The following is a 25,106-nucleotide window of genomic DNA, read 5'->3' on the forward strand; positions in this document are numbered from 1 at the left end:
TACATAAAAAGCTTTTCACTTCTCAGTGACCAATGATGGAGTGATGGCATATATAAAACTCAGATATACTCATTTTCACTTAATATCATCGCCCTTTACTTTTATATATTGCCATTGTTTTGGAGTAGCTATAAGAGAACAGAAAGGAGTCTGCTTTCTTTGGGCATCAAAACCAAGGGCCCATAAATATTACATAAGCTGTCTACTGCTAAGCTTCATTCCCTAGTCCCAAGTCTTAAACTCTCAGTTACATTTATTAGTTAAATTGTATTCGGATAAGAATATATGAGATATAGTACTAAAAGTATGCACATTTTGGTAGAGATTAGGGTTTAGTTGAAAGTTTTCTACATTATCTCCTTCCCCCTTTTTTCTCTCCTTTCTCCTCTGCTCTTTCAATTTTAGGAGGAGTGTAAAAAATCTAATAGATTTCACAGGAGTGTTGAAACTTACTGAAAAGAAAAAAACCTAAAATTCAAAAATCCTGGGGAAATAACATTTTGAGGAATTCTATTACCTAAAGCCAATTATTTTATACTTTTTACATCACAAGGCTGAAGGTAAAGCTGTTTTAGAGTACTTGCTTGGAGCATGCTAGGGCCCTTGATTCTATCTTTGACAAAGTAAAAAACAAAATTGAGTAAAAGTTGTAAGGCAGTTAATAAAGGAACACATTTTACTTTTAACATAGTCTTACTGAAGGCAGGAAAATTAAAGGAGTGGAAAGATTATCCGTAGGAAGGAGTAATTAGAAGTAGAACTCATGTTTGAGTACTAGAGGCTTTAGGGAATTCATTTTAAAGCTTGTGAGCCATTAGATCTATATGTTTAATTAGATTTACCTTAACATTTGAGGCCATATGTATTTATAAAATGTAAATTATAAAATATATGTACTTTTAAAAGTAAATTATAAATTGTCTATGTGGTTTCTTTACATGTATACAACATTATTAGAATTACTGGATTATGTAATACTGTGTTACGACATTTCTACTTTGTGTGTTTTCAACATGCATAACTCATCTAAGATTTTCCTCTTTTTTTCCCCCCTCTTTCTAGGAAGATGATCCACATGATCTTGAAGATCTTTCTTCAGCGATGAGGGAACTACAAAGAACCAAATATAATTCTGAAATTCAGGATCTGTATTTTGAGATGGTTTTATTTTCAGAATGAAAAGTATATATGGTTACCTTTATGAATGTAGAGACATGAGAAAAAAGTTATGATGGCAAAAAACAAAGAGCCTCGTCCCCCATCCTATACTGTCAGTGTAGTTGGACTCTCTGGGACTGAAAAAGACAAAGGTAACTGTGGAGTTGGAAAATCTTGTTTGTGCAATAGGTTTGTACGCTCAAAAGCAGATGAATATTATCCAGAGCATACTTCTGTGCTTAGCACCATTGACTTTGGAGGCCGAGTAGTAAACAATGATCACTTTTTATACTGGGGTGACATAACACAAAATGGTGAAGATGGAGTAGAATGCAAAATTCATGTCATTGAACAAACGGAGTTCATTGATGACCAGACTTTCTTGCCTCATCGAAGTACAAATTTGCAACCATATATAAAACGTGCGGCTGCCTCTAAGTTACAGTCAGCAGAAAAACTAATGTACATTTGCACCGATCAGCTAGGCTTGGAACAAGACTTTGAACAGAAGCAAATGCCTGAAGGGAAACTCAATGTAGATGGCTTTTTATTGTGTATTGATGTGAGTCAAGGATGTAATAGGAAATTTGATGATCAACTTAAATTTGTGAATAACCTTTTTGTCCAGCTATCAAAATCCAAAAAGCCTGTGATAATAGCAGCAACTAAATGTGATGAATGTGTGGATCACTACCTTAGAGAAGTTCAAGCATTTGCTTCAAACAAAAAGAACCTTCTTGTAGTGGAAACATCAGCACGATTTAATGTCAACATTGAGACATGTTTCACTGCATTGGTACAAATGTTGGATAAAACTCGTGGCAAACCTAAAATTATTCCCTATCTGGATGCATATAAAACACAGAGACAACTTGTTGTCACAGCAACAGATAAGTTTGAAAAACTTGTACAGACTGTGAGAGATTATCATGCAACTTGGAAAACTGTTAGTAATAAATTAAAAAATCATCCTGATTATGAAGAATATATCAACTTAGAGGGAACAAGAAAGGCCAGAAATACATTCTCAAAACACATAGAGCAACTCAAACAGGAACATATAAGAAAAAGGAGAGAAGAATATATAAGTACCTTACCAAGGGCTTTTAATACTCTCTTGCCAGATTTAGAAGAGATTGAAGATTTGAATTGGTTGGAAGCTTTGAAGTTAATGGAAAAGAGAGCAGATTTCCAGTTATGCTTTGTGGTGCTAGAAAAAACACCTTGGGATGAAACTGACCATATAGACAAAGTTAATGATAGACGGATCCCATTCGACCTCCTGAGCACTTTAGAAGCAGAAAAGGTCTATCAGAACCATGTACAACATCTGATTTCAGAGAAGAGAAGAATAGAAATGAAGGAGAAATTCAAGAAGACTTTAGAAAAAATCCAGTTCATTTCACCTGGGCAACCGTGGGAAGAAGTTATGTGTTTTGTCATGGAGGATGAAGCATTCAAGTACATCACTGAGGCTGATAGCAGAGAAGTATATGGTAGGCATCAGCGAGAGATAGTTGAAAAAGCCAAAGAAGAGTTTCAAGAAATGCTTTTTGAGCATTCTGAACTTTTTTATGATTTAGATCTTAATGCAACACCAAGTTCAGATAAAATGAGTGAAATTCATACAGTTCTAAGTGAAGAACCTAGGTACAAAGCTTTACAGAAACTTGCACCTGATAGGGAATCTCTTCTACTTAAGCATATAGGATTTGTTTATCATCCCACTAAAGAAACATGCCTCAGTGGCCAGTATTGTACAGACATTAAAGTGGAACACTTACTTGCCAGTAGTCTATTACAGTTGGATCATGGACGCTTACGCTTGTATCATGATAGTACAAATATAGACAAAGTTAATCTTTTCATTTTAGGGAAAGATGGCCTTGCCCAGGAGCTAGCAAATGAGATAAGGACTCAATCCACTGATGATGAGTATGCCTTAGATGGAAAAATTTATGAACTTGATCTTCGGCCTGTTGATGCCAAATCGCCTTACATTTTGAGTCAGTTATGGACTGCAGCCTTCAAGCCACATGGGTGCTTCTGTGTATTTAATTCCATCGAATCACTGAGTTTTATTGGGGAATTTATTGGAAAAATAAGAACTGAAGCTTCTCAGATCAGAAAAGATAAATATATGGCTAATCTTCCATTTACATTAATTCTTGCTAATCAGAGGGATTCCATTAGTAAAAATCTACCAATTCTCAGGCACCAAGGACAGCAGTTGGCCAACAAATTGCAGTGTCCTTTTGTAGATGTACCTACTGGTACATATCCTCGTAAATTTAATGAATCACAAATAAAGCAAGCTCTGAGAGGAGTATTGGAATCGGTCAAACACAATTTAGATGTGGTGAGCCCAGTTCCTATCAATAAGGATGTGTCAGAAGCTGACTTGAGAATTGTCATGTGTGCCATGTGTGGTGATCCATTTAGTGTGGATCTCATTCTTTCACCTTTCCTTGATTCTCAGTATTGCAGTGCTGCTCAGGCTGGACAGAATAATTCCTTAATGCTTGACAAAATTATTGGTGAAAAAAGAAGGCGAATACAGATTACAATATTGTCATACCACTCCTCAATTGGAGTAAGAAAAGATGAACTGGTTCATGGGTATATATTAGTTTATTCTGCAAAACGGAAAGCATCAATGGGAATGCTTCGTGCATTTCTGTCAGAAGTTCAAGATACCATTCCTGTACAGCTTGTGGCAGTTACTGACAGTCAAGCAGATTTTTTTGAAAATGAGGCTATCAAGGAGTTAATGACTGAAGGAGAACACATCGCAACTGAGATAACCGCTAAATTTACAGCATTGTACTCTTTATCTCAGTATCATCGGCAAACTGAGGTCTTTACTCTGTTTTTCAGTGATGTTCTAGAGAAAAAAAATATGATAGAAAATTCTTATTTGTCTGATAACACAAGGGAATCAACCCATCAAAGTGAAGATGTTTTTCTGCCATCTCCAAGAGACTGTTTTCCTTACAATAGCTACCCTGATTCAGATGATGACACAGAAGCACCACCTCCTTATAGTCCAATTGGGGATGATGTACAGTTGCTTCCAACACCTAGTGACCGTTCCAGATACAGGTTAGATTTAGAAGGAAATGAGTATCCTGTCCATAGCACCCCAAATTGTCATGATCATGAACGTAACCATAAAGTGCCTCCACCTATTAAACCTAAACCAGTTGTCCCTAAAACAAATGTGAAAAAACTGGATCCAAACCTTTTAAAAACAATTGAAGCTGGAATTGGTAAAAATCCAAGAAAACAGACTTCCAGGGTACCTTTGGCACATCCTGAAGATATGGACTCTTCAGATAACTATGCGGAACCCCTTGACACAATTTTCAAACAGAAGGGCTATTCTGATGAGATTTATGTTGTCCCAGATGATAGTCAGAATCGAATTATTAAAATTCAAAACTCGTTTGTAAATAACACTCAAGGAGATGAAGAAAATGGGTTTTCTGATAGAACCTCAAAAGGTCACGGGGAACGTAGGCCTTCAAAATATAAATATAAATCTAAAACTTTGTTTAGTAAAGCCAAGTCATACTATAGAAGAACACACTCAGATGCAAGTGATGATGAGGCTTTCACTACTTCTAAAACAAAACGAAAAGGAAGACATCGTGGAAGTGAGGAAGATCCACTACTTTCTCCTGTTGAAACTTGGAAAGGTGGTATTGATAATCCTGCAATCACATCTGACCAGGAGGTAGATGAAAAGAAGATGAAAAAGAAAACCCACAAAGTAAAGGAAGATAAAAAGGTAAGTTTAATTTATAGTTATAAAATGCTCACTTTCTCCTTAAAATGAAAAAATAAATATATTTAAGATGAGTTTGAATTGATAAGAACTTAAGACTGCTGTGTAAATTTGGTATCTCTGATTTTTAAAGTTCTAAAAATTTTGTAGGGGAAGATTTGTTTTTGTTTTAATACATTTTATTTCTTTATGCTTTATTTGGAATAGAAGTTTTTGAGTTCATATTCATCAGCATGAAAATTATGGGTGGATGTTTATCTTTTACATTTTCAGTAACTGAATTCATCTAATGGTATGAAACATTAGACCCTTAATTTGTATCACATTTGTATTGAAGTTGTATTTAATGCTTTATATCCTTTTTACAGTATTTCAGGAACTTCTATTACTGATTTGATTTCACATAGCATTTGTTCAAAACAAGGATTTTATGGTGGTTAAGATAGTATTCAATATACTTTTATTCCAGTGTATTAAACATTGCATCAGTTAAATTCATGGTCTTAATAAATTACTAATGTGAAATTTCTACAGCTGATTGCTGTTTGTCAGACCCAGTTAAAGATAAGGATATTTTAAGTGATTGTGCTGGCTAGTTTTTTCAGTGTATAGTAAACTGCCCATTATAATTTGGGTAGACGTTTTTTAAAGTTTACACTGTAACATTTATTTTCTTTGTTTTGTAGATGAAACATTTAAACTTTTTTCATCTAGCCTAGACATGTAACATATAATACTTTTATGATCTCATGACACATGATACTAACAGGAAATACCTCTGGCGTCTTACATGTACAGCCTTTTGTCATTAGTCCTGTCTGTAATTCTGGGGTGTCTTTTTGTTTGTTTGGTTGTTTGGTTTTGGTTTTTTTAAATTTAGGTTTTGTTTTTTTAGACAGGATCTTATGTCCCTTACGTCAACCTTGAACTGTGTACTCAAGGCTGGCTTTGAACTTGCAGTGCTCCTGCTTCAGCTTCTTGAAATTATTGGAGTATACCTCCACACCCAACCATATCTTAATAACTTTTATTACTACCAAACCTTATTTTCTGCTAATTTGCATAGACCAATTGAGCATCTTTAATCTGAAAATCAAAATTAAAATGCCCCAAAACCCGAACCCTTTGGGTCTCAACATGATCCTTCCCATGGAAAAATTTTATATCTGACTATACCTAATATGTAACAATGAAAACTAGAAATAATTTAAAAAATCACATTTAGACTGTTTATAAGACATGTCAAACATAAGTGGATATCAGCCTTGAATATCAGCCTTAAGATAACTCATTTTATATATGCAGACATCACAAAATGAGAAAAAAATTGAAGATATGAAATACTCTTTCAGTTCCAAGCGTTTTAAATAAGGAATATTCAGTTTTAATATTCAAACTTTCATAAATGTCAGGCATCAATAACAATGATTTTCAACCTTCCTTATGCTGCAACTCTTTAATATAGTTCCTAATGTTGTGCTTACCCCTAACCATAAAATTATTTTGTTGCTACTTCATAACTGTAATTTTGCTACTGTTTTGAATCGTAATGTAAATATCTGATATGTAGGATATCTGATACGCGGCTCTGTAAAAGGGTCATTTGACCCCCAAAGGGATCACCCATAGGTTGAGAACTGTTGATCTATAGTCTTTCCACTTCAGAATTGCCTTTATTTATGTGCTGTTATTTTTTGTTTTGGTTCACCAATCTTAATGGTTTTGCTATTTTTTTAGAGAGAGAGAGAGAGATGAATGAATACACTTGCTTGTGGAAGACAGAAGTCAATGTTTAGTTTCTTGTCTCACTCTCTACTTTTTGAGACACAATCTCTCAACTGAACCTTGTGCTCACCAATTGGCTAGGCTGGTCTGCCAGTGAGCTTCAGAGATCTGCCTGCCTGCCCTGCTAACACTGGAATAATAGATGCTCACTGTTGTGGCCAGCTTTTATGTGGGTGTTGATCCAAATTCAAATCTCTGTGCTTATGCAACAGGCACTTTACTAACTGGTCCCACTCTCCATCCTCCAGTATAATTTCAACTTAAATAGTAGTTGCATAAATAGTGAAAAGTTCCTGTACACCCTTCATCAGATTTCCTGGTTGTTTACATGTATGCATGAAGTGTGGGTATGTTTGTTTGCTTTTAAGTGTTTGAAGGTTAAGTTGAAGGTACTGGAATCTTTGCTATTAAGTACTTCATCTAATATTCCCTATATACAATTTTCTCTAATAACAGTAATTTCAGTTTTTTGTTTTTGTTTTCCGTGTAGGAAATTGGTTAAAATGGTCTGGTTAGTTTTCCAAGGTTTTAATTTTGCTATCTTTATGTTAGCACAGTAAACGAGTCATTTTGCATGAAAGTTTGTTCTAGGTATATTCTTAAGGATATGTTTGTAATCACCAGATACAAAAGGCCTATATTTTAGTGATTTAGTATTATCTCTTCCGTTCTTGTGGTTATATCCTCACTTCTGAGCACAGGGTAAGAATATACCAAATATATTTTGTAGAATTTTTAACATGGTTTTTCATACTAACTGAATAATTAATTATACAACTACTTGGATTGAATGTTACTACTTTTTAAGTTTCATTCACTTATGTAGTGTTTTAACTCTCCAATTATCTCTTTGATTGTAAATCCTTTTTTTTTTTTCTCAAATCTGAATGTGTTCAAGAGTTAAAAGCATGTCATAATTAAGATGGTATTGGATTTTCCTTCTTTTGTTTTAATTAAGTGTATATAACAATAGTTGTTTATAATCACTAGCATCTAGATGCATCAGATAGGATACTTTGCCTTTAATTTTAGTTATTTGCTAATTATCTCTATTCAATGTCAGGTTTTCACTTGCACCAGTATTGAATTTAATTTTAAGTCATACTCCTTCTGTCTGCTCACATTTTCAGCCATCCTTCAAAGTTCTTTTCAGAAATGTGTTAGAATTTCATATAACATTTCTTTATTACGCTATGGTTTGTATATTCGGACTCTTAAAAATATTGAAGAAATTGTTTTATTGAAGTGGTTCTAGACTGGTTTTCAAGATAAATACAGTTAGTCAATGTCAGGCAAGAACAGATACTTTCAGTGTGGTATTCTGTAGACCTAGATCTAGTTTCAGTCCAAGCTCAGCTGTTTGCTATTCAACTTCTGCATGTCCATCTAGGAAAACAGATATCAGACTTAGCACTGCTGTGAAGAAAAAGGAACATTTATTTAGAACAGTATCTCAAATACATTAAATTTGTTGGAGAGGGATACTGTAGTACAAATAAACACTTTTCAATTGAACATAGTGGAAAAGGATTACTATAGAGTGCCATTCACAAAACTTGAAGAAAAGTAAATCTGTAAAAAAAGTTTTTATTTTAGGTATATTGAAAGGAAGAAAATTAGGTGGAGAAAAATTTTCAATTAGGCAGAAACGTCAAACTGCCTGCATAAAGTTAAAGATGATACAGAAATTATCCTAATTATTAGGTGCTGAAATATTAACATTACATTTATAACGATTTTTGTAGCTAAGCTACAAAGTTTGGAGCTAAGCAGAGCCTATGTGCCATCAGATTACAAAATTACCTTTGGACTACTTCACATAAAAGGTGTATGTAAAACATAAATGAATTTGGTATAGCTTTGAGTCTCATTTTCAAGATAACTTTTACCCATGTAGATATTACAAAATGAGGGAAAGAGTGAGATATTAAACATTCTTGGTTTCAAGCTCCTGTCTGTAAGCATAACAGAGTATCATTCCAATGGGGTGGGTTTGGATTACAAGTTGGGCCAAGTCATTAGGCTGCCATTTCCTCAATCTCTGCTTTATTTTTATCCCTAAACTTTTTGAAGGCAAGACACATTTTGGGTTGAAGGTTTTGTGGGTTAGTGTCCCTGCTGCTTCCACTAGAAGTTCCACCTGGCAACAAGAGGTGGTGACCTCAGGCTCCATATTCCCCGCTGCTGCCAGGAGTCTCAGGCTAGGGTCACCCCCCTATCCACCGTACACTCCCAGGAGCCTTTGCCAGACAGGGTCTTGTTAACAAAGGCTATTCCTGAACTCTCTGATCCTCCGACCTTTACCTCCCAGTAATTAAGATTGAAGGCATGCCTCACCTGCCTGTCTGGCTTTCAGATGAGAGATTCAGGATCTGTTAGTGACCAAAAAAACCTTCAATAGTATATAAAAGGAAAATCTTAGCCTGTTTCGGTTTATACTACATACAGAAGATGGCTTAATATTAAAAATTCAATATCTGTAGTTACTACATAAACAAGTTAGAGGAGAAGAAGTATTATAGTAGTACATGGGGAGGGAATGCTCAATAAAATTGTATTCATGGGAAGAATTTAGGAACAGATTGAGAACTTTAACTTGGAAAAGTACATGCTTTAGAATATAGTAAACCATTGGTGTAGAAATACATTCTGTTAGAACCTTAACAGGCTTTATTAAATAAAATACCTTTTAAATTAAGTACTATTTGACCTGCACAGGTTCAAGCCAGATAAGGTGAGAGAAGTAGACACACCTCTAATCAAGAAGCTATTTGAAATTGATACAGGTGTCACTAGCTATGTCATACACACTCAAGGGCAGGCCCCATGCTAGGAGTAGCACAAAACAGTCTTCATGATTTTTACTTGTTTTGTCTTGTTTGAGCTTTTTGTTTATTTTGATTCTCAGGGTTTTTTGTTTTTTGGGGGGGGTTTGTTCTTGTTGTTTTGTTCTTGAGAGAGGGTACAAGATACTGGGTAGGTAAGAATGTGAGAAGGAATAGGAAGGAAAACATGATCAGAATATTGTTTAAATTTTTTAATAAAAAACTACTGTTACTGGAGTGAATCTCAGTGTAGAGGACAGAAGTTGGAGTGCCAGAGTCTTGTGCCTCTTTACAATGAATTTTACGGAGACACATGGATAGTTAAAGGAAAACATGTAGTTTATTTAGGGAAGATACCAAGGAGCAGGGAAGTATGCCATATTCCACCTATGACTTGACACCCAGAGGACAAAAAGGAAACAAAGGCCATGGTGACCTGTTATGGGTCATTAACATAGTACGTACCCCTCCCATGTTCCTATAATATGAGCTTTTCAGAGTGTGCTCTCATGATTAGATGAACATTAGGTAGACTAAGAGCTGCCAGTCTTGTCACTCTATGCTACCTGCATTCATGCTAATTTCTGGAACCTCATCCTGGTTATGGCAGCCTCCATTTCACTTGAATTGTAAATTTTCTTTTTTAGGTATAAAGGTAATGAGCTGTATGAATAAACATGTTTCAATTTTATACAATATAAATTGTAGGATAAATATACTTTCAGCTTTTAGTGTTTATCTTTTAACCTCTTAACACCTGAAGAAATTAAGGTCTTGAAGGATGTATTGCTTGATTTTTGTTTTGTTTTGTTTTTGGTGGGGCTGGGGATTGGACTTAATGCAGATCTTCATTTAAAGAAACTTTTAAAAGCTTATATTTTTATTTTTTTTAATTTATTACAATTTATTAACTTTGTATCCCAGCTGTAGCCCCCTCCCTCATCCCCTCTCAATCCCGCTCTCCCTCTTCTCCTCCCATACCCCTTCCCCAGTCCACTGATAGGGGAGGTCTTCCTACCCTTCATCTGATCCTAGCCTATCAGGTCTCATCAGGATTGGCTTCTTTGTCTTTCTCTGTGGCCAGGTAAGGCTGCCTCCCGCCCTCAGGGGGGAAGTGAGTTCGTGTCAGACAGCCCCTGTTCCCCTTACTAGGACACCCACTTGGAGACTGAGTTGCCATGGGCTACATTTGTGCAAGGGTTCTGACTTATCTCCATGCATGGTCCTTGTTTGGAGTATTAGTCTCAGAAAAGACCCTTGGGCCCAGATTTCTTGGTTTTGTTGTTCTCCTTGTGGAGCTCCTGTCCCTTCCAGGTCTTTCTCTCTCTCCCTAAGATTCCCTGCACTTTGCCCAAAGTTTGGCTAGGGGTCTCAGAATCTGGTTTAATACCCTGCTGGGTAGAGTCTTTCAGAAGCCCTCTGTAGTAGGCTCCTGTCCTGTTCCTTGTTTTCACCCTCTTTCGATGTCTATCCCATTTGCCTTTCTGAATGAGGTTTGAGCATCTTACCCAGGGTCCTCCTTGCTTAGCTTCATTAGGTGTATAGATTTTAGTATGATTATCTTATATGTCTAATATCCACTTATAAGTGAGTATATATACCCTGTGTGTCTTTCTGCTTCTGGGATGATCACTCGGGATGATCTTTTCTGGTTCCCACCATTTGCCTGCAGATTTCATGATTTCCTTGTTTTTAATTGCTGAGTAGTGTTCCATATTGTAAATGTAAAACAATTTCTGTATCTATTCCTCAATTGAGGAACATTTTGGTTGTTTCCAGATTCTGGCTATTACAAAAAAATTAGAATATGGTTGAGCAAATGTCTTTGTTGTGTACTTGAATATATTTTGGATATACACCTAGGAGTGGTATAGCTGGGTCTTGAGGAAGCACTATTCCTAATTGTCTGAGAAAGTGCTAGATTGATTTCCAAAGTTGGTTATACGAGGTTACATTCCCACTAGCAATGGAGGAGGGTTCCCCTTTCTCCACATCCTCTCCAGCATGTGTTGTCACTTGAGTTTTGATCTTTAGCCATTCTGATGGGTGTAAGGTTAAGTCTTGGGTTGTTTTGACTAAGGACATTGAGCATTTCTTTTAAATGTTTCTCTGCCATTCCTCAGTGTTCCTCTATTGAGAATTGTCTGTTTAGCTCTGTACCCCATTTAATCTGTAATCCATTTAATTGGATTACTTGATTTGTTTCTTTTTAATTCTTGAGTTCTTTATATAGTCTGGATACTAGCCCCCTGTCAGATATAGGGTTGGTGAAGATCCTTTCCCAATTTATAGGCTGTCATTTTGTTCTGAGGATAGTGTCCTTTGCTTTACAGAAGCTTTTCAATTTCATGAGGTCTTATTTATTGATTGTTGCTCTTAGAGCCTGTGCTGTTGGTGTTCTGTTCAGAAAGTTGTCTCCTGTACCAATGAGTTCTAGGCTCTTCCCCACTTTTTCTTCTAACCAATTTAAGTGTCTGGTTTTATGTTGAGGTCTTTGATCCACTTGGACTTTAGTTTTGTGCGGGGTGGTAAGTATGGATCTATTTGCATTTTTCTACATGTAGATAATCAGTTAGACCAGCACCATCTGTTGAAGATGCTGTCTTTTTTTTCCATTGTGTGTCTTGGTAAAAAATCAGGTGTCCATAAGTGTGTGGGTTTGTTTCTGAGTCTTCTATTTGATTCCATTGATCCACCATTCTGTTTCTATGCCAGTACCATGCAGTTTTTAGTATTGTTGCTCTGTAGTACAGCTTGAGATCAGGGATGGAAATACCGACTGAAGATCTTTGACTGTAGAGAATTGTTTTAGCAATTCTGGGTTTCTTGTTGTTCCATATGAAGTTGAGAAGGTTTCTTTCAAGGTCTGTGAAGAATTGTGTTGGTAATTTGATGGGAATTGCATTGAATCTGTAGCTTTTGGTAAATGGCCATTTTTACTATATTAATCCTGCCAAGATGTGCATGGGAGATCTTTCCATCTTCTGATATCTTCTGATTCTTTCTTCAGAGACTGGAAATTTTTTTCATACAAGTCTTTGACTTGCTTGGTTAGAGTTATACCAAGGAACTTTATGTCCTTTGTGGCTATTGTAAAGGGTGCTGTTTCCCTAATTTCTTTCTCAGCCCTTTTGTTTTTTGTATACAGGAAGGCTACTGATATTTTTTTTTTTTGAGTTAATTTTGTATCCAGCCACTTTGCTGAAAGTGTTTATCAGCTGAAGGAGTTCTCTTGTTGAATTTTTGGGGTCACTCATGTATACTATCATACCTTCTGCAACAGTGATACTTTGACTTCATCCTTTCCGAATTGAATCCCCTTGGTCTCCTTTAATTATCTTATTGCTCTAGCAAGGACGTCAAGAACTATGTTGAAGAGCGAGGGAGAGAGTGGGCAGCCTTGCCTTGTCCCTGATTGCACTGGGATTGATTTAAGTTTCTCTCAGTTTAGTTTGATGTTGGCTATAGGCTTGCCTTTACTATGTTTAGGTAAGTGCCTTTTATCCATGATCTCTCGAGGACTTTAAACACCAAAGAATGTTGGATTTTACTGAATGCTTTTTCATCATCTAAGGAGATTATCATGTTTTTTTTTTCTTATTTCAGTTTGTTTATATGGTGGATTACATTGATGGTTTCCGTATATTGAACCATCCCTGCATATCTGTCTCCTTAATGAAACTTTTAAGCTGTTGGAAAGTTTCTTTCTCTCTCTCTCTCTTTTTTTTTTCCAAAAAAAAAATAGCCTATTTGGGGAATATTTATTGTTTAAATTAGCAGTTGATAAAAGGTATCAATTATTTAACTGTTATTACTTTGGATTTCTACTCTTAATGGATAGTAAGAGTTACCTTTATGTAGAACGTATGTTTAGGAAAATGAGAAAGTGTCTTGTTTTTTGGAACAAAAGACAGTTTTGTTTTTTTCCGTCAACCTTTCAACTAACATCATTTTTAGTCTCTTTTTCTTATCCAAGTAACACTCTAGTCAGAGGAATAGAGATATACTACTGAATTTTTGTCTGAGTGTTTCTCCCAAGAGCACTGAGTAATTTCTAAAGGAGGACAACTACAATGTCTATGTATGAGAAAGAGTGATGCCATATTTACAATTCATGTCTCTGGCCTAACAATATATTGTACTATGATCAGTTGAATTCAGTGTAAATGAGTGGCCTTGGTTTTGTGATAGTAATCTGTTTAGTAGTTATAATATGTTTTTTTGGGGGTGTGTGTGTGTAATGTTTATTATTAGCCCTAAGATTATCACAGCAGTATTATCTAACCTGCTGTCACAAATAATAAGACATAGACACCTGTTAGATTTTATAATTACCTTATTTCCCTTGGGCTGGGCAGATATTTTACTTACACAGTCTCAATAACCTCATCATCCATCTCCCAGCCCCCACCCAATACAATCCACCTTAATCATCCTCATCTGGTCTACCTTCTATTAACAATCCCATGGTATTTGCTTACGTTCTTCATCTGGGCTTTTACACACCATTATTGGGAGTCCTTCTTCCTCCAATATGTGGTTCCTTCTCCACACTATCCAGTTGGGGCATTCTCCTTCCTCATCCCTTCCAGTCCATCTGTTTTTTGTGATTCTTTTTTATTTTTTAAATTCATTTTTATTAATTAGTTTATTCACTTTGTATCCCCCCCGTAGCTGCCTCTCCCTCCCCAATCTCCCCCTCCCCCTCTCTTTCCCACCAGTGCCCCTCCCCCAGTCCACTGATAGGGGAGATCCTCCTCCCCTTCCCTCTGATCCTAGTCTATTAGGTCTCTTCAGGAGTGGCTGCATTGTCTTCCTCTGTGGCCTTGTAAGGCTGCTCCCCCCTCAGGGGGTGGTGATCAAAGAGCAGACAGTCAGTTCATGGGGGAGACAAAATGACTGCCAATAGATTGGGAGAGGATCTTCCCCAACTCTATATCTGACAGAGGACTAATATCCAGTATATATAAAGAATTCAAGAAGTTAAACAGCAACAAATCAAGTAATCCAATTAAAAAATGGGGTACAGAGCTAAACAGAGAATCCTCAACAGAGGATTATCGAATGGCAGAGAAACACTTAAAGAAATGCTCAACCTCATTAGCCATCAGGGAAATGGAAATCAAAAAGTCCCTGAGATTTCACCTTACACCCATCAGAATGGCTAAGATCAAAAACTCAAAACTGGAGAGGATGTGGAGAAAGGGGAAGCCTCCTCCATTGCTGGTAGGAATGTAACCTGGTACAACCACTTTGGAAATCAATTTGGCACTTTCTCAGACAATTAGGAATACTGATTCCTCAAGATCTAGCTATACCACTGCCTCAAGGTCTAGCTATACTACTGCTAGGCATATATCCAAAAGTTATAATATATTTTGAAAAAGGATATTTATTGTATTAAATTAGGTATTTACTGAATACTCAGGTTTAACTTATCCCTTTACTGTTTTTCAAGGAATTAAGTCTAGTAAATTAAAATTTTAATTAACTAAGTTAATTTTAAATTAATATTTTGAACAAGGTATAATAGAATGTCTGAATTTTCCTGTATCTTTGTCTTTCCTAGAAAACACTGGCTTAGTTATTATTCCTGTTACTTTCTTTTTTCTTTCTTTTTTTTATTAATTACACTTTATTCACTTTGTATCCCCCCATAAGCTCCTCCCTCCTCCCCTCCCAATCCCAGCCTCCCTCCCCCTTCACGAATGCCCCTCCCCAAGTCCACTGATAGGGGAGGTCCTTTTCTCCTTCCTTCTGATCTTAGTTTAGCAGATCACATCAGGAGCGCCTGCACTGTCATCTTCTGTGGCCTGGTAAGGCTGCTCCCCCCTCAGGGGGAGGTGATCAAAGAACTGGCCAATCAGATTATGTCAGAGGCAGTCCCTCTTCCCATTACTATGGAACCCACTTGGACACTGAACTGTCATGTGCTACATCTGTGCAGGGGTTCTAGGTTATCTCCATGAATAGTCCTCAGTTGGAGTATGAGTCTTTGGGAAGTTCCCTGTGTTCAAATTTTCTGGTTCTGTTGCTCTCCTTGTGGGGTTCCCTTCCTCTCCAGCTCTTACTATTTCCCACTTGTTACATAAGATTCCATGCACTCTGCTCAACAGTTGGCCATAATCCTGTTACTTTCTTACTGATAGGGTAATCTGTTGTTTTTGTGTCATTAGCTAGGTGTTTATAATTTTGTATAAAATTAAGTTTTTTATATATATATATATATATATATATATATATATATATATATATATGATGACATGTGTGATCCTATAGCCCCAGCTACTTGGGAGGCTGGGACAGGAAGATCTCCTGAGCCTACGAGTTTGAGAACAGCTTGGGCAACATGAGCGACATTCAGTCTTAAGATTGGCTTCTTTAATAGCATTTCAGTGGTAGTCACACTAATTTATGGTACTATATAAGTTCAGATTATAATGTAGTTATTTACATGTATATTTTGCAATTTGTCATTTCTTGAGCTTTTCTGTTCTATATTCTACATTTGACTGATTTTTTTCAGATATAGATTGAAATACATAATTTTAAAGTATTTCTAATTTATACTTTACTGAGACCGGTAAACAAATTGCTTATTCTCATCAGATTAATAATTAAGAATATGTGTCAAGGAGGTACTTCTGTGTCCTAATATATTAGATGGACAGTTATTACTTTTGCAAGGTGGGTAAATTTATAGTGTTTCTGGTTTATGTACTAACTTTAGATTATTATAAATGATCTTGCTCAATTGTGGGAAAGCAGTAGATACATTTTATGATTTATAGCTCTAATTTCTTGGTGGCTCTGCTGATATGAGGGTACCTCAAGTAAGCAGAAATTAATTTATCTCTTAAAAAAATAACAAAGCTGGGTGTAGTGGCATATACCTATGAGATCTCTGTATTCCAGAGGCTGAAGCAGGATCTTGGGTCAGCTTTGTCTGCATAGCAAGGCCTTATTTTAAAATAAAGCAGACTTCAGTAGAAGGAAAGGGTTTTTTTTTTTTGTTTGTTTGTTTGTTTTTGTTTTTTAATAAAGTAATTTTTTTTCTATTTCCAGTCCTTAGCACAAAATACATGGGTATGAAAAAGTGATCTTACTTAGTGTTATACAAATATAAGGAACACTTTTCATACTTTGTATAAAATAATTGTTTTGAACTTTTAGAAATTGTTTTTAGCCTTTAAAAATCTGAAGAAAGATTTGAATGTTTCTTCTGGAACAGTGCATACATAAATTTTCACTGGAGTCTTCATAGTTTTACTTAACTTTCTAAAGACCTGTGGACCCCAGCTCAAGAACTCTTGTTATAAAATGTGAGAGAGAAGGAAGACACTCAAATCTTTTTTTTAATTTCTTTTTTCAAGTTTTAAAAATTATTTACTAATACACTGACTAGCAAACATTGGAGTTAATTCAAGTATTAAAAGGTATTTGATAGATAAGATGAGAATCAAAGTGAATGTCAGTAGTTTTAAGAATGAAATTCTATGTATAATATAGAACTTAATTTCTTTTGAATGTAATTATTTGGAAAACCCTGATAGACATCTACCCATACACTTGTAGAACTGTAGAACTGGATTTTATGGCAGTACCCCGTTCATGTCACTCTCGATTTATATTTTATTATTTAGGTTGTCAATATTATTAATAAAACAATCTACCAGATGTTTTATAGTTGTTGAAATTCTTTTTTTTAGGAAGAGAATATTTTATAGAAGGAAGTTTTCTGAATTAAGTCCAAAAACTGTCTAGCTTGTGTCTACAAGAACCGTCTACAGTTATTTTCTCTTCCTTCATTTCACTTATGGTTAGCTTAAAAGTCACCAATTCTCTTAGAAATGACACATCCCTGTTTTCCAAAGCCTATTTGGACTCTCAGCCAGTACCCAGAACTTATATAAAAACTTTTAAATAGAATTAAATAAATTTTCAGAGTCCAGACTCCACAGAGACTTACACTGATGAATTGTAAGACATTTTTCTTGCCATGTATTTGTTTTTAATATTATAACTAAATGCTTTCTTTTTCTTTTCATTGTAAGCATTTTAAAGGCAGTTAAGATTATCATTTATCTTTGTATGCACTACACTCGCATTTCTCATCTTGTTTCATGCACGCTCTTTGTTTGCTTGTTATTGAAATGGAGATTCCCTATGTTGTTCAAACTGAGTTCATGTGATCTTCTTTCCTTTGCCTCCTGGGTGCTGGGATTATCATGATGCCGGGCTTCTTTATGTTAAAATTCTCAGACTTCTCGGAATGTTATCTGTGGCCATTACCAAACTTGAGGTCTTAGTTCTTATTTCACTAACCTATACCAGTGGTTCTCAGTGTAATTCTACTCTTTAGGGACCATGTGACAATGCCTGGCCGTCACCCCTGGCCTTGAGTGTTGCCCTAGCGTATGATAAATATAAGACAAGGTTGCTGCTTTTTCAGAAATCATTTCTCACAAGTATGGATTATGCAGCCCAATGAGAAACATTGCTACAACTGAATGCAGTCTTTAAGGGAATTCCTGTTAGGTTCTAAGAGGGCAGGTGTATGTGGCATGTTTGTACCTGTTCCGTAAGAAAGGCAGGTTTTTCCTCCTAGGTCATAGCTTTTGTTTCTCTGTCCTCATCCTGATTGAGCAAGAATGTGTTTTTAGGAAAGGGCTGCTGTGGACCAGAGCTACATACCATTGCTATTCATTCTCAGCTGCCTTGTATTCTGCTATAAAATGTGTTGCTTCTACCCCCTTGTTGTAATCTTAGTTGGGGTTTTATTACTTCTTACTTGGATTATTGCTGTTTTTTATTAAATATTTTATTTGTGATAATTGTACGTTTCATGTCATTGTAAGACATGATACAGAGATTTCAGGTTTGCTACAATAGTATTACATCTTGTCACATTATAGTACAATATCACAGTCACTGTGTTGGTATTAATTAGATGTCTGCTTTTTTAATTTCCCAATTTCTGGATTGTTTATGTGTATATTTAGTTGTGAAATTTTTTACTTGCATAGGTTTATATAGTTGCCATTACAGTGAAGATGAAAAAAAAAAGTTTCACCACCAGTCAGTCCCTTCTATTGTTCTTTTTTAACCATACCCTTCTCCCTTCTCACCTTTTCCTCATTCGTAACTGCCTACAGCTTCTAACCTGTTTTCTGTTTGTGTACTTTTGTCGCTTCAAGAATATTACATGAATGAGATTAAATAGGTAACTTTCTAGGACTGACTTTTTTATTCATTATATTCCCTTCAGATTTCTTCAAATTTTTGCATTTTTCAATTATTTGTTTTCTCTTATTGCTGAATAATAGTCTACAGTATGAGTATATCCAGTTTTTAAATTGTTAAATGACATTGGGTTATGTGTTAGATAGGGATAGTTTCTATGAACAGTTGAGTGGGTTTTTTTCTTAAATAATGAATCTTTGTATTTCTAGAATAGGACTATAATTGCTAGGTCATATGATAATTTCATATTTAGTCTTGTAAGGAAACTGCCTTACTGTCGTCCTGAGTGGGTGTACCATATTAAATTCCCACTGGTAACGATGGTCTATCCAGTTTCTCCACATCATCACCAGTATTTACAGTGTAATTATTCTTTAATTGAGTTTCTCTGTTCCATTCAGCGTTAGTTCAGGCTGCTCTATTATTTTCTGAGGGGTTGTGCTAAATGCCTGATCCCTACAACATTTTTGTGATATCTGTATAGAGTTTGAACTCCACAATTAGGTACCTAAAGCTGTTTGCAGTGGCACTCTGCTTTTCTGCCCTTATAATTCACCCTATACAGTTCTTGCAACATAATAATTGTGTCAGTGCTGCTGTTAAGATTAAGGTTGTGAACATCATCTTAACAAATGTCTAATATAAATAAGTAGTATGTGGCAGTTTCTAATTTCTCATCTTTATCCTTAGAAATAGTAGGCAGTGTTTTTAGGGACAATATGACTTTAGACTAGATCTTTAAATTTCTAAACTGTTTCTGACCTATCATATATAATATTCTGCCTTTTAGATTCTGGGTTTAAGCTTTACATCAGGCATTTTCACAGTTAATGAACTACTTTGTATGTATTGTTAAATAACTGGTAGTAAAGTATGGGTTTTTTTCCTTTTTCTTCATGATAGAGTGGATGTTTTTTGAGGGCATAAAATTCCTCAATTTTTCTGTCCTTCATAGTAATCTGGAACCATCCACACAGGAAATTTTTTCAGTTTTTATATGCTGTTGTTTCCAAATGAGTTCATATAGGGTTGGCCTGCAATTTTACAATTAATAATTCTTTGGTATGATTCAGATGGGATCCTTAAAATTAGGAACAACCATTTAGTAACACTGAAAAGAACATATAATTGGGTAAATAAAATTGTTGGTAGGTGATGGTGCTGGAGAGATGGCTTGGCGGTTAAAAGCACTTGGTCCTTTTGGCAAGGAGCTGGGTTTAGTCCCAGCTTGGCAGGAAACAACTGACTATAACTAGTTTCAGGGTATCTATCCCCTCTTCTGGTTTTCACGTGCACCTCATGGACATGATGCATGTACACACATGCAGGGGAAACACTTGTGTACAGAAAATAAATCTTTAGAATGTTTCAAATAGCTGGTGAATAAACCAACGATACTTTATGCATCTTTTAATAGAAACCTTATGTAAAGAGACCATGGATCACTGCTTATTGTTTTTTCTGTTAGTGTTTACCTAATATCCATTATATGTTAGATTATTGTCCAATGCTCTTGCTCAAAAGAGAGGCATGTTACCAGATTCTAAATAGTGTCCTGAAAATGGTACTAACTTGTTTCTGATTTGTTCACTAGGAAGAGTTAAGAGGGAAGGGGAAAAATCAAGATTGACTCTTGGGTTTGTAGTTTGAGCAACTGGATAGTTTTACTCAGAAGACACTTATTCCTACTTTTATGTTGTATTTGAAATACTTGTTAACATTCAAGGAGGCATAATCTCAAAATTAGATTTTTGAATTATGGTACTAAGAAAGATTTAAAACTGGGATTAGATTATTAGTTTTTATATTTTATTATTAATTACAGTTTATTTACTTTGTATCCCAGTTGTAGCCCCCTCCCCATCCCCTCTCAATCCCTCCCTCCTTCCCTCTTCTATGCCCCTCCCCCAGTCCAATGATAAGGTAGGTCCTCCTCCCTTTCCATCTGACCCTAGCCTATCAGGTCTCATCAGGACTGGCTTCTTTGTCTTCCTCTGTGGACTAGTAAGGCTGCTTCCCCTTAAGGGGAGGGGATTAAACAGCCAGCACATGAGTTCATGTCAAAGACAGTCCTTGTTCCTATTACTGGGGAACCCTCTTGGTCACTGTGCTGCCATGGGCTACATCTGTGCAGGGGTTCTAAGTTATCTTCATGCATGGTCCTTGTTTGGAGTATTAGTCTCAGAAAAGACCCCTTTGCCCAGATTTTTTGGTTCTGTTGCTCTCGTTATGGAGCTCCTTGCCTCTCCAGGTCTTTCTATCTCTCCCTTCTTTCATAAGATTCCCTGCACTCTGTCCGAAGTTTGACTATGAATCTCAGTATTTGTTTTGATACCCTGCTGGCTGTAGTCTTTCAGAGGCCCTCTGTGGTAGGCTCCTGTCTGTTCCCTGTTTTCTCTCTTTTCTAACGACCTTCTCATTTGCCTTTCTGAATGAAGATTGAGCATCTTACCAGGGTCTTCCTTCTGGATTAGCTCCCAGATTATTATTCAGTTAAGGTTTTGGAACAGCTAGAGGAGAAGAGAGCTCAGATAGGGTATGTGGAAGAATAGTTGTGAGCAGTGGAACAGAAAAAGAAAGAAATAGTAGCCTATATGGAATCCAAAGAACAAGCACTTACAGCAAAAGTTTAAGGAAAAAAAATGTTGATGAGAGCTTAAGAAGGATCAGCTGTCTTTTGTGTACTAGCATTTTAATAGAGTAGGGAAGAGAAACCATATATAAGTGAGTTGAGAGAATAGGATGTATTTTAGGAGATTTGTGACAATTTGGGGGGGTTGCATATTAACACAGTTTAATATGTATATGTTGAATTCATAAAGTATATGTAGGTAATAGTTTTATTATTTAATACCATGAAATACAAATATTGCACACAAACAGATCATGGTACCATTTATAGTCAAGAGAGATATAGGCAAATATAAAGACTTCAGTCATTTCTTCATAAATTATAGTTTATACAGTAGTCTAATAATTGCATAGCTGCTTCCTATTGCTTTGGGGAAGATCTTTTCTCCACCCAAGTAAGCACTTGTCTCTAATCCACTTTACATCTAAATAAAAAGTGGTGCACAACAAGGGTGAGCTCTTCACCATGTGTAATATATACAACATAAGATGCATGTGTTAATTGTGATCTGTGAGACTTCCTTTTTTTGTTTTTTGTTATTTGAGACAGGGTTACTCTGTGTAGCCTTGGCTGGCCTCGAACTCACAGAGATTCACCTGCCTCTGCCCTCCAGAGTGCTGGGATTACTGGCGTCTGCCACCCCACCTCACTAAGGCTTCCTTCTTATCAACAGCAAGCTATTAGTCGTTAAGTTTTAGAGGAGTTGGAATTTGTAGAGTTAATCAGGAGCAGAGAGCTAACTATAGCTAAGTCCTGAGAGCTCTTTGCTTCCCAGGTTACTGTTATATTCTGGAAGAAATATGGCTAGTAATGGCAGCAATCCATCAACTCCTCCTATTGCTTCCAACATCAAGGCAAACACCAAAGTCATCAGTACATGGAGGGAAGGGATAAGAAATAACACATTAGCAAGTGCTGCAGTGGCAAAGACTAGAAGGTTATCAGTAAGAAGGTTTGAAAACAGTTGAATGGTTTAGTATAAGAATCTGATATGATATCATACCAAAATGATACCAAGAAAGCTGTGACATGTGACTAGCCCAGGAAACAAATTTGCAGTGTAAGAAATGGAGAAACTGGAGTTTGATGTTATAGGGGGAATGTGGAGACAGGACGTGTTATAAAGCCTAGAGAAATACTGACCCAGGACTTTAAATATATATTAAAATTATAACCATTATAAATGCTACCTGGATCCTCCATACAGTTGCCAGCAGAATTATTAGAATGGAGCATGGAGGCACAAATACTCTAGAAGTCCAGACCTAGCAAACAGCAGTCTTATCGCAGGGAAAGATTCTTAACAGAGAGATACAATGAGTATACAATGAAGTTACAACAGTAACTTCAGTTCTGTTAAGGTAGGAATGATAAAGGCTTCTGACAGTGCAAAACAGAAAGGTAGTTACAGAACAGAAAAATATATTGGAGTCATAGCCACAGTTGTTGGGTCCTTGCGAAAGACTTCATTAAAAAGGTATTAACAATCAAGATAAAAACCCAAGGTCAGCAAATTCTCAGTGTTAGTACTCAACAGCTTGGTAGCTGACACCATTTCCCAGAAAACTATTGACCACAGATGGCAAAGAAACAAAAACAATCCACATAACCTTCACCTGAGAATTTATCTGTGCCAAAGACTGAACAGAATAAGGCTGGGCAATTGTCACTTTACCATCACTTTAACATCCAGTAGTTGTCATCTAGTGGAAATCCAGCATAAGGCTTATTACTTTTATCTAAAGATGTCTCTTTTGCATAGAACAAAACTTTAAGACTGTTTTCCCCATTATACCATTTTTTTAAGATAAAAAAAAAATTCATTTTTAAAATGTGTTGCCAACGTCTCCCACCCTCTCCAAAACAACAGTAACAGTGGAGGTTGGAAGATAAAACTTGGCGTTAGTGCCAGTAGTATGGGCTGGCACCACCATGCTCAGCTTTTTACTTTGGTTCTAGATGTCAGTACTCTCTCAAGCTCTGTGGCAGGCACTTTACCTACTGAGCCACCTCCCCAGTTTTAGAGATGGTGTCTTACTGGTTCTGATTTGCATTTCCCTGATAGTGATGCTAATACTAACACTTTTTCTTATATTTGTTGGCCTTTGTATGGCTTCTTTTGAGAAATACCTGTTCAGATCATTTGCCTATTTTAGTTGGATTGTTTTTGCTTTTTAAAAGTTTGAGTTCCTTATACATACTGGATATGAACCAGTATAATTAAGACGAATAGCTGGAAAATATATTCTCCCATTATATAGGGAGAATATATGTATATGCTAGTTTTCTCCTTCCACCGTATGGGCTCCAAAGAGTGAATTTAGTTCAGGTTGGTGATCCATTTCTTAGGCCCTGTGATCATTTTTTGAATCATACCATATTCCTCCTTTTAGAGTAGGTTGAGGCTAGTATTGTATGGGGAGAATATATGTCTCAACTCTGTATTCAGTGCTTTTAGTTTCTATGTAAAGGCTTAAATATTTAATGTAATCCTTTTTGTCAGCTTTCACTTTTTTCTGTGCTTATGTGGTTCTTTTTAGGAAAATCTATACTATACTGATGTCTTATAGTGTCTCCCATATATTTTTTTTATGCTGGTTATCGTTTCAAGACATTACATTAATGTCTTTAATCTCTCTTGTTTTGTTTTCGTTGTTTTGGTTTTTTTGTTTGTTTGTTTGTTTTGTTTTATACAGGCCAAGACATAGGGGTCAAGTTCAGTCTTCTGAAAATATAAGAACTTGTCCCTTCTCCAGTGTGTATTTGTTACACTTTGATTGAAAATGGTAGTTGGCCATAGGAATATCTATTTATTTTGGGGATTTCTGTTCTGTCCCATTTGGCTGTTTGTGTTATGCCATGGCCTTGTATATATATTACTGTGATGTGTATATGCTTCTGTAGTGTCTCTTGAAATCAGGTATTAACTCTTGTTATGATTATGATTATTTGTTCTTTGGGACCAGGATTTTTGTTTTTTACTTTGTGATCTTTTGTGCTTCCATATGAATTAGGATATTTTTCTAGTTTTGTGAAGGTCATTGGTATTTTGATGGAGGCTACATTGAATACATGGATCCCATTTTGTGGTGTGGATTTTTTTTTTTTTTTCAACCCAGAAACCTGAAAAATCTTTACTTGGTTTTGTACCTTCAATTCTTTTTCTTCTGTGCTTAGTAGTTTTCATTTTAGATGTTTTTCAGTTTCTTGGTTACATTTAATCTTAGGTATTTTGTTTTATTATAGGTATTGTGATAGAATTGTTTCATAATTTGTTTTCAGAAATTTTATTTTAGAGAAGCCATTGATTTTTCTTTTAATACTGCAGTTTTACTCAGTTCATCAGCTGAAATAGTCTTTTGATGGCATTTTAGGTTTTCTGTGTTATATCATTTGCAAATAAGGGTAGTTTTACTTGATTCTCACGTGTGTGTCTATTATCTCTTTCTCTTATCTGCTTGTCTCACTCAGCTTCTATTTCTGTTAAGTGGGGAGTAAGAATGGAAACCTTTATTTTGTTCCTGATCTGAGAGGAAATCTCTTTTCAATGTGATGTTGGCTGTGGGTTTGTCAAGTCTAAATGGTCTGTGTTGAGACCCTTTATTCTTCTGTTTAGTTCTTCGTTGATTTAAGTCTTTGGATTCTGTTTAAATCATTAGTTGGGTTATTTTTGTGC

At 35.9% G+C, this 25,106-nt stretch overlaps 1 protein-coding gene across 3 annotated transcripts in view; it reads left to right on the plus strand.

The window, feature by feature from the left end:
• Arhgap5 (Rho GTPase activating protein 5) overlaps window positions 1–25,106 on the plus strand; it is a 68,513-nt gene that overhangs the window by 10,687 nt on the left and 32,720 nt on the right. For all 3 annotated transcript variants that reach the window (XM_060387488.1, XM_060387489.1, XM_060387486.1), the window contains exon 2: window positions 1,063–4,948. In XM_060387488.1, coding sequence (XP_060243471.1) covers window positions 1,229–4,948 — 3,720 coding nt within the window. In that variant the 5' untranslated portion in view covers window positions 1,063–1,228. The remainder of the gene's footprint in view (window positions 1–1,062; window positions 4,949–25,106) is intronic.

Source organism: Meriones unguiculatus, chromosome 7 (assembly GCF_030254825.1).
Source record: "Meriones unguiculatus strain TT.TT164.6M chromosome 7, Bangor_MerUng_6.1, whole genome shotgun sequence".
Taxonomy (NCBI): domain Eukaryota; kingdom Metazoa; phylum Chordata; class Mammalia; order Rodentia; family Muridae; genus Meriones; species Meriones unguiculatus.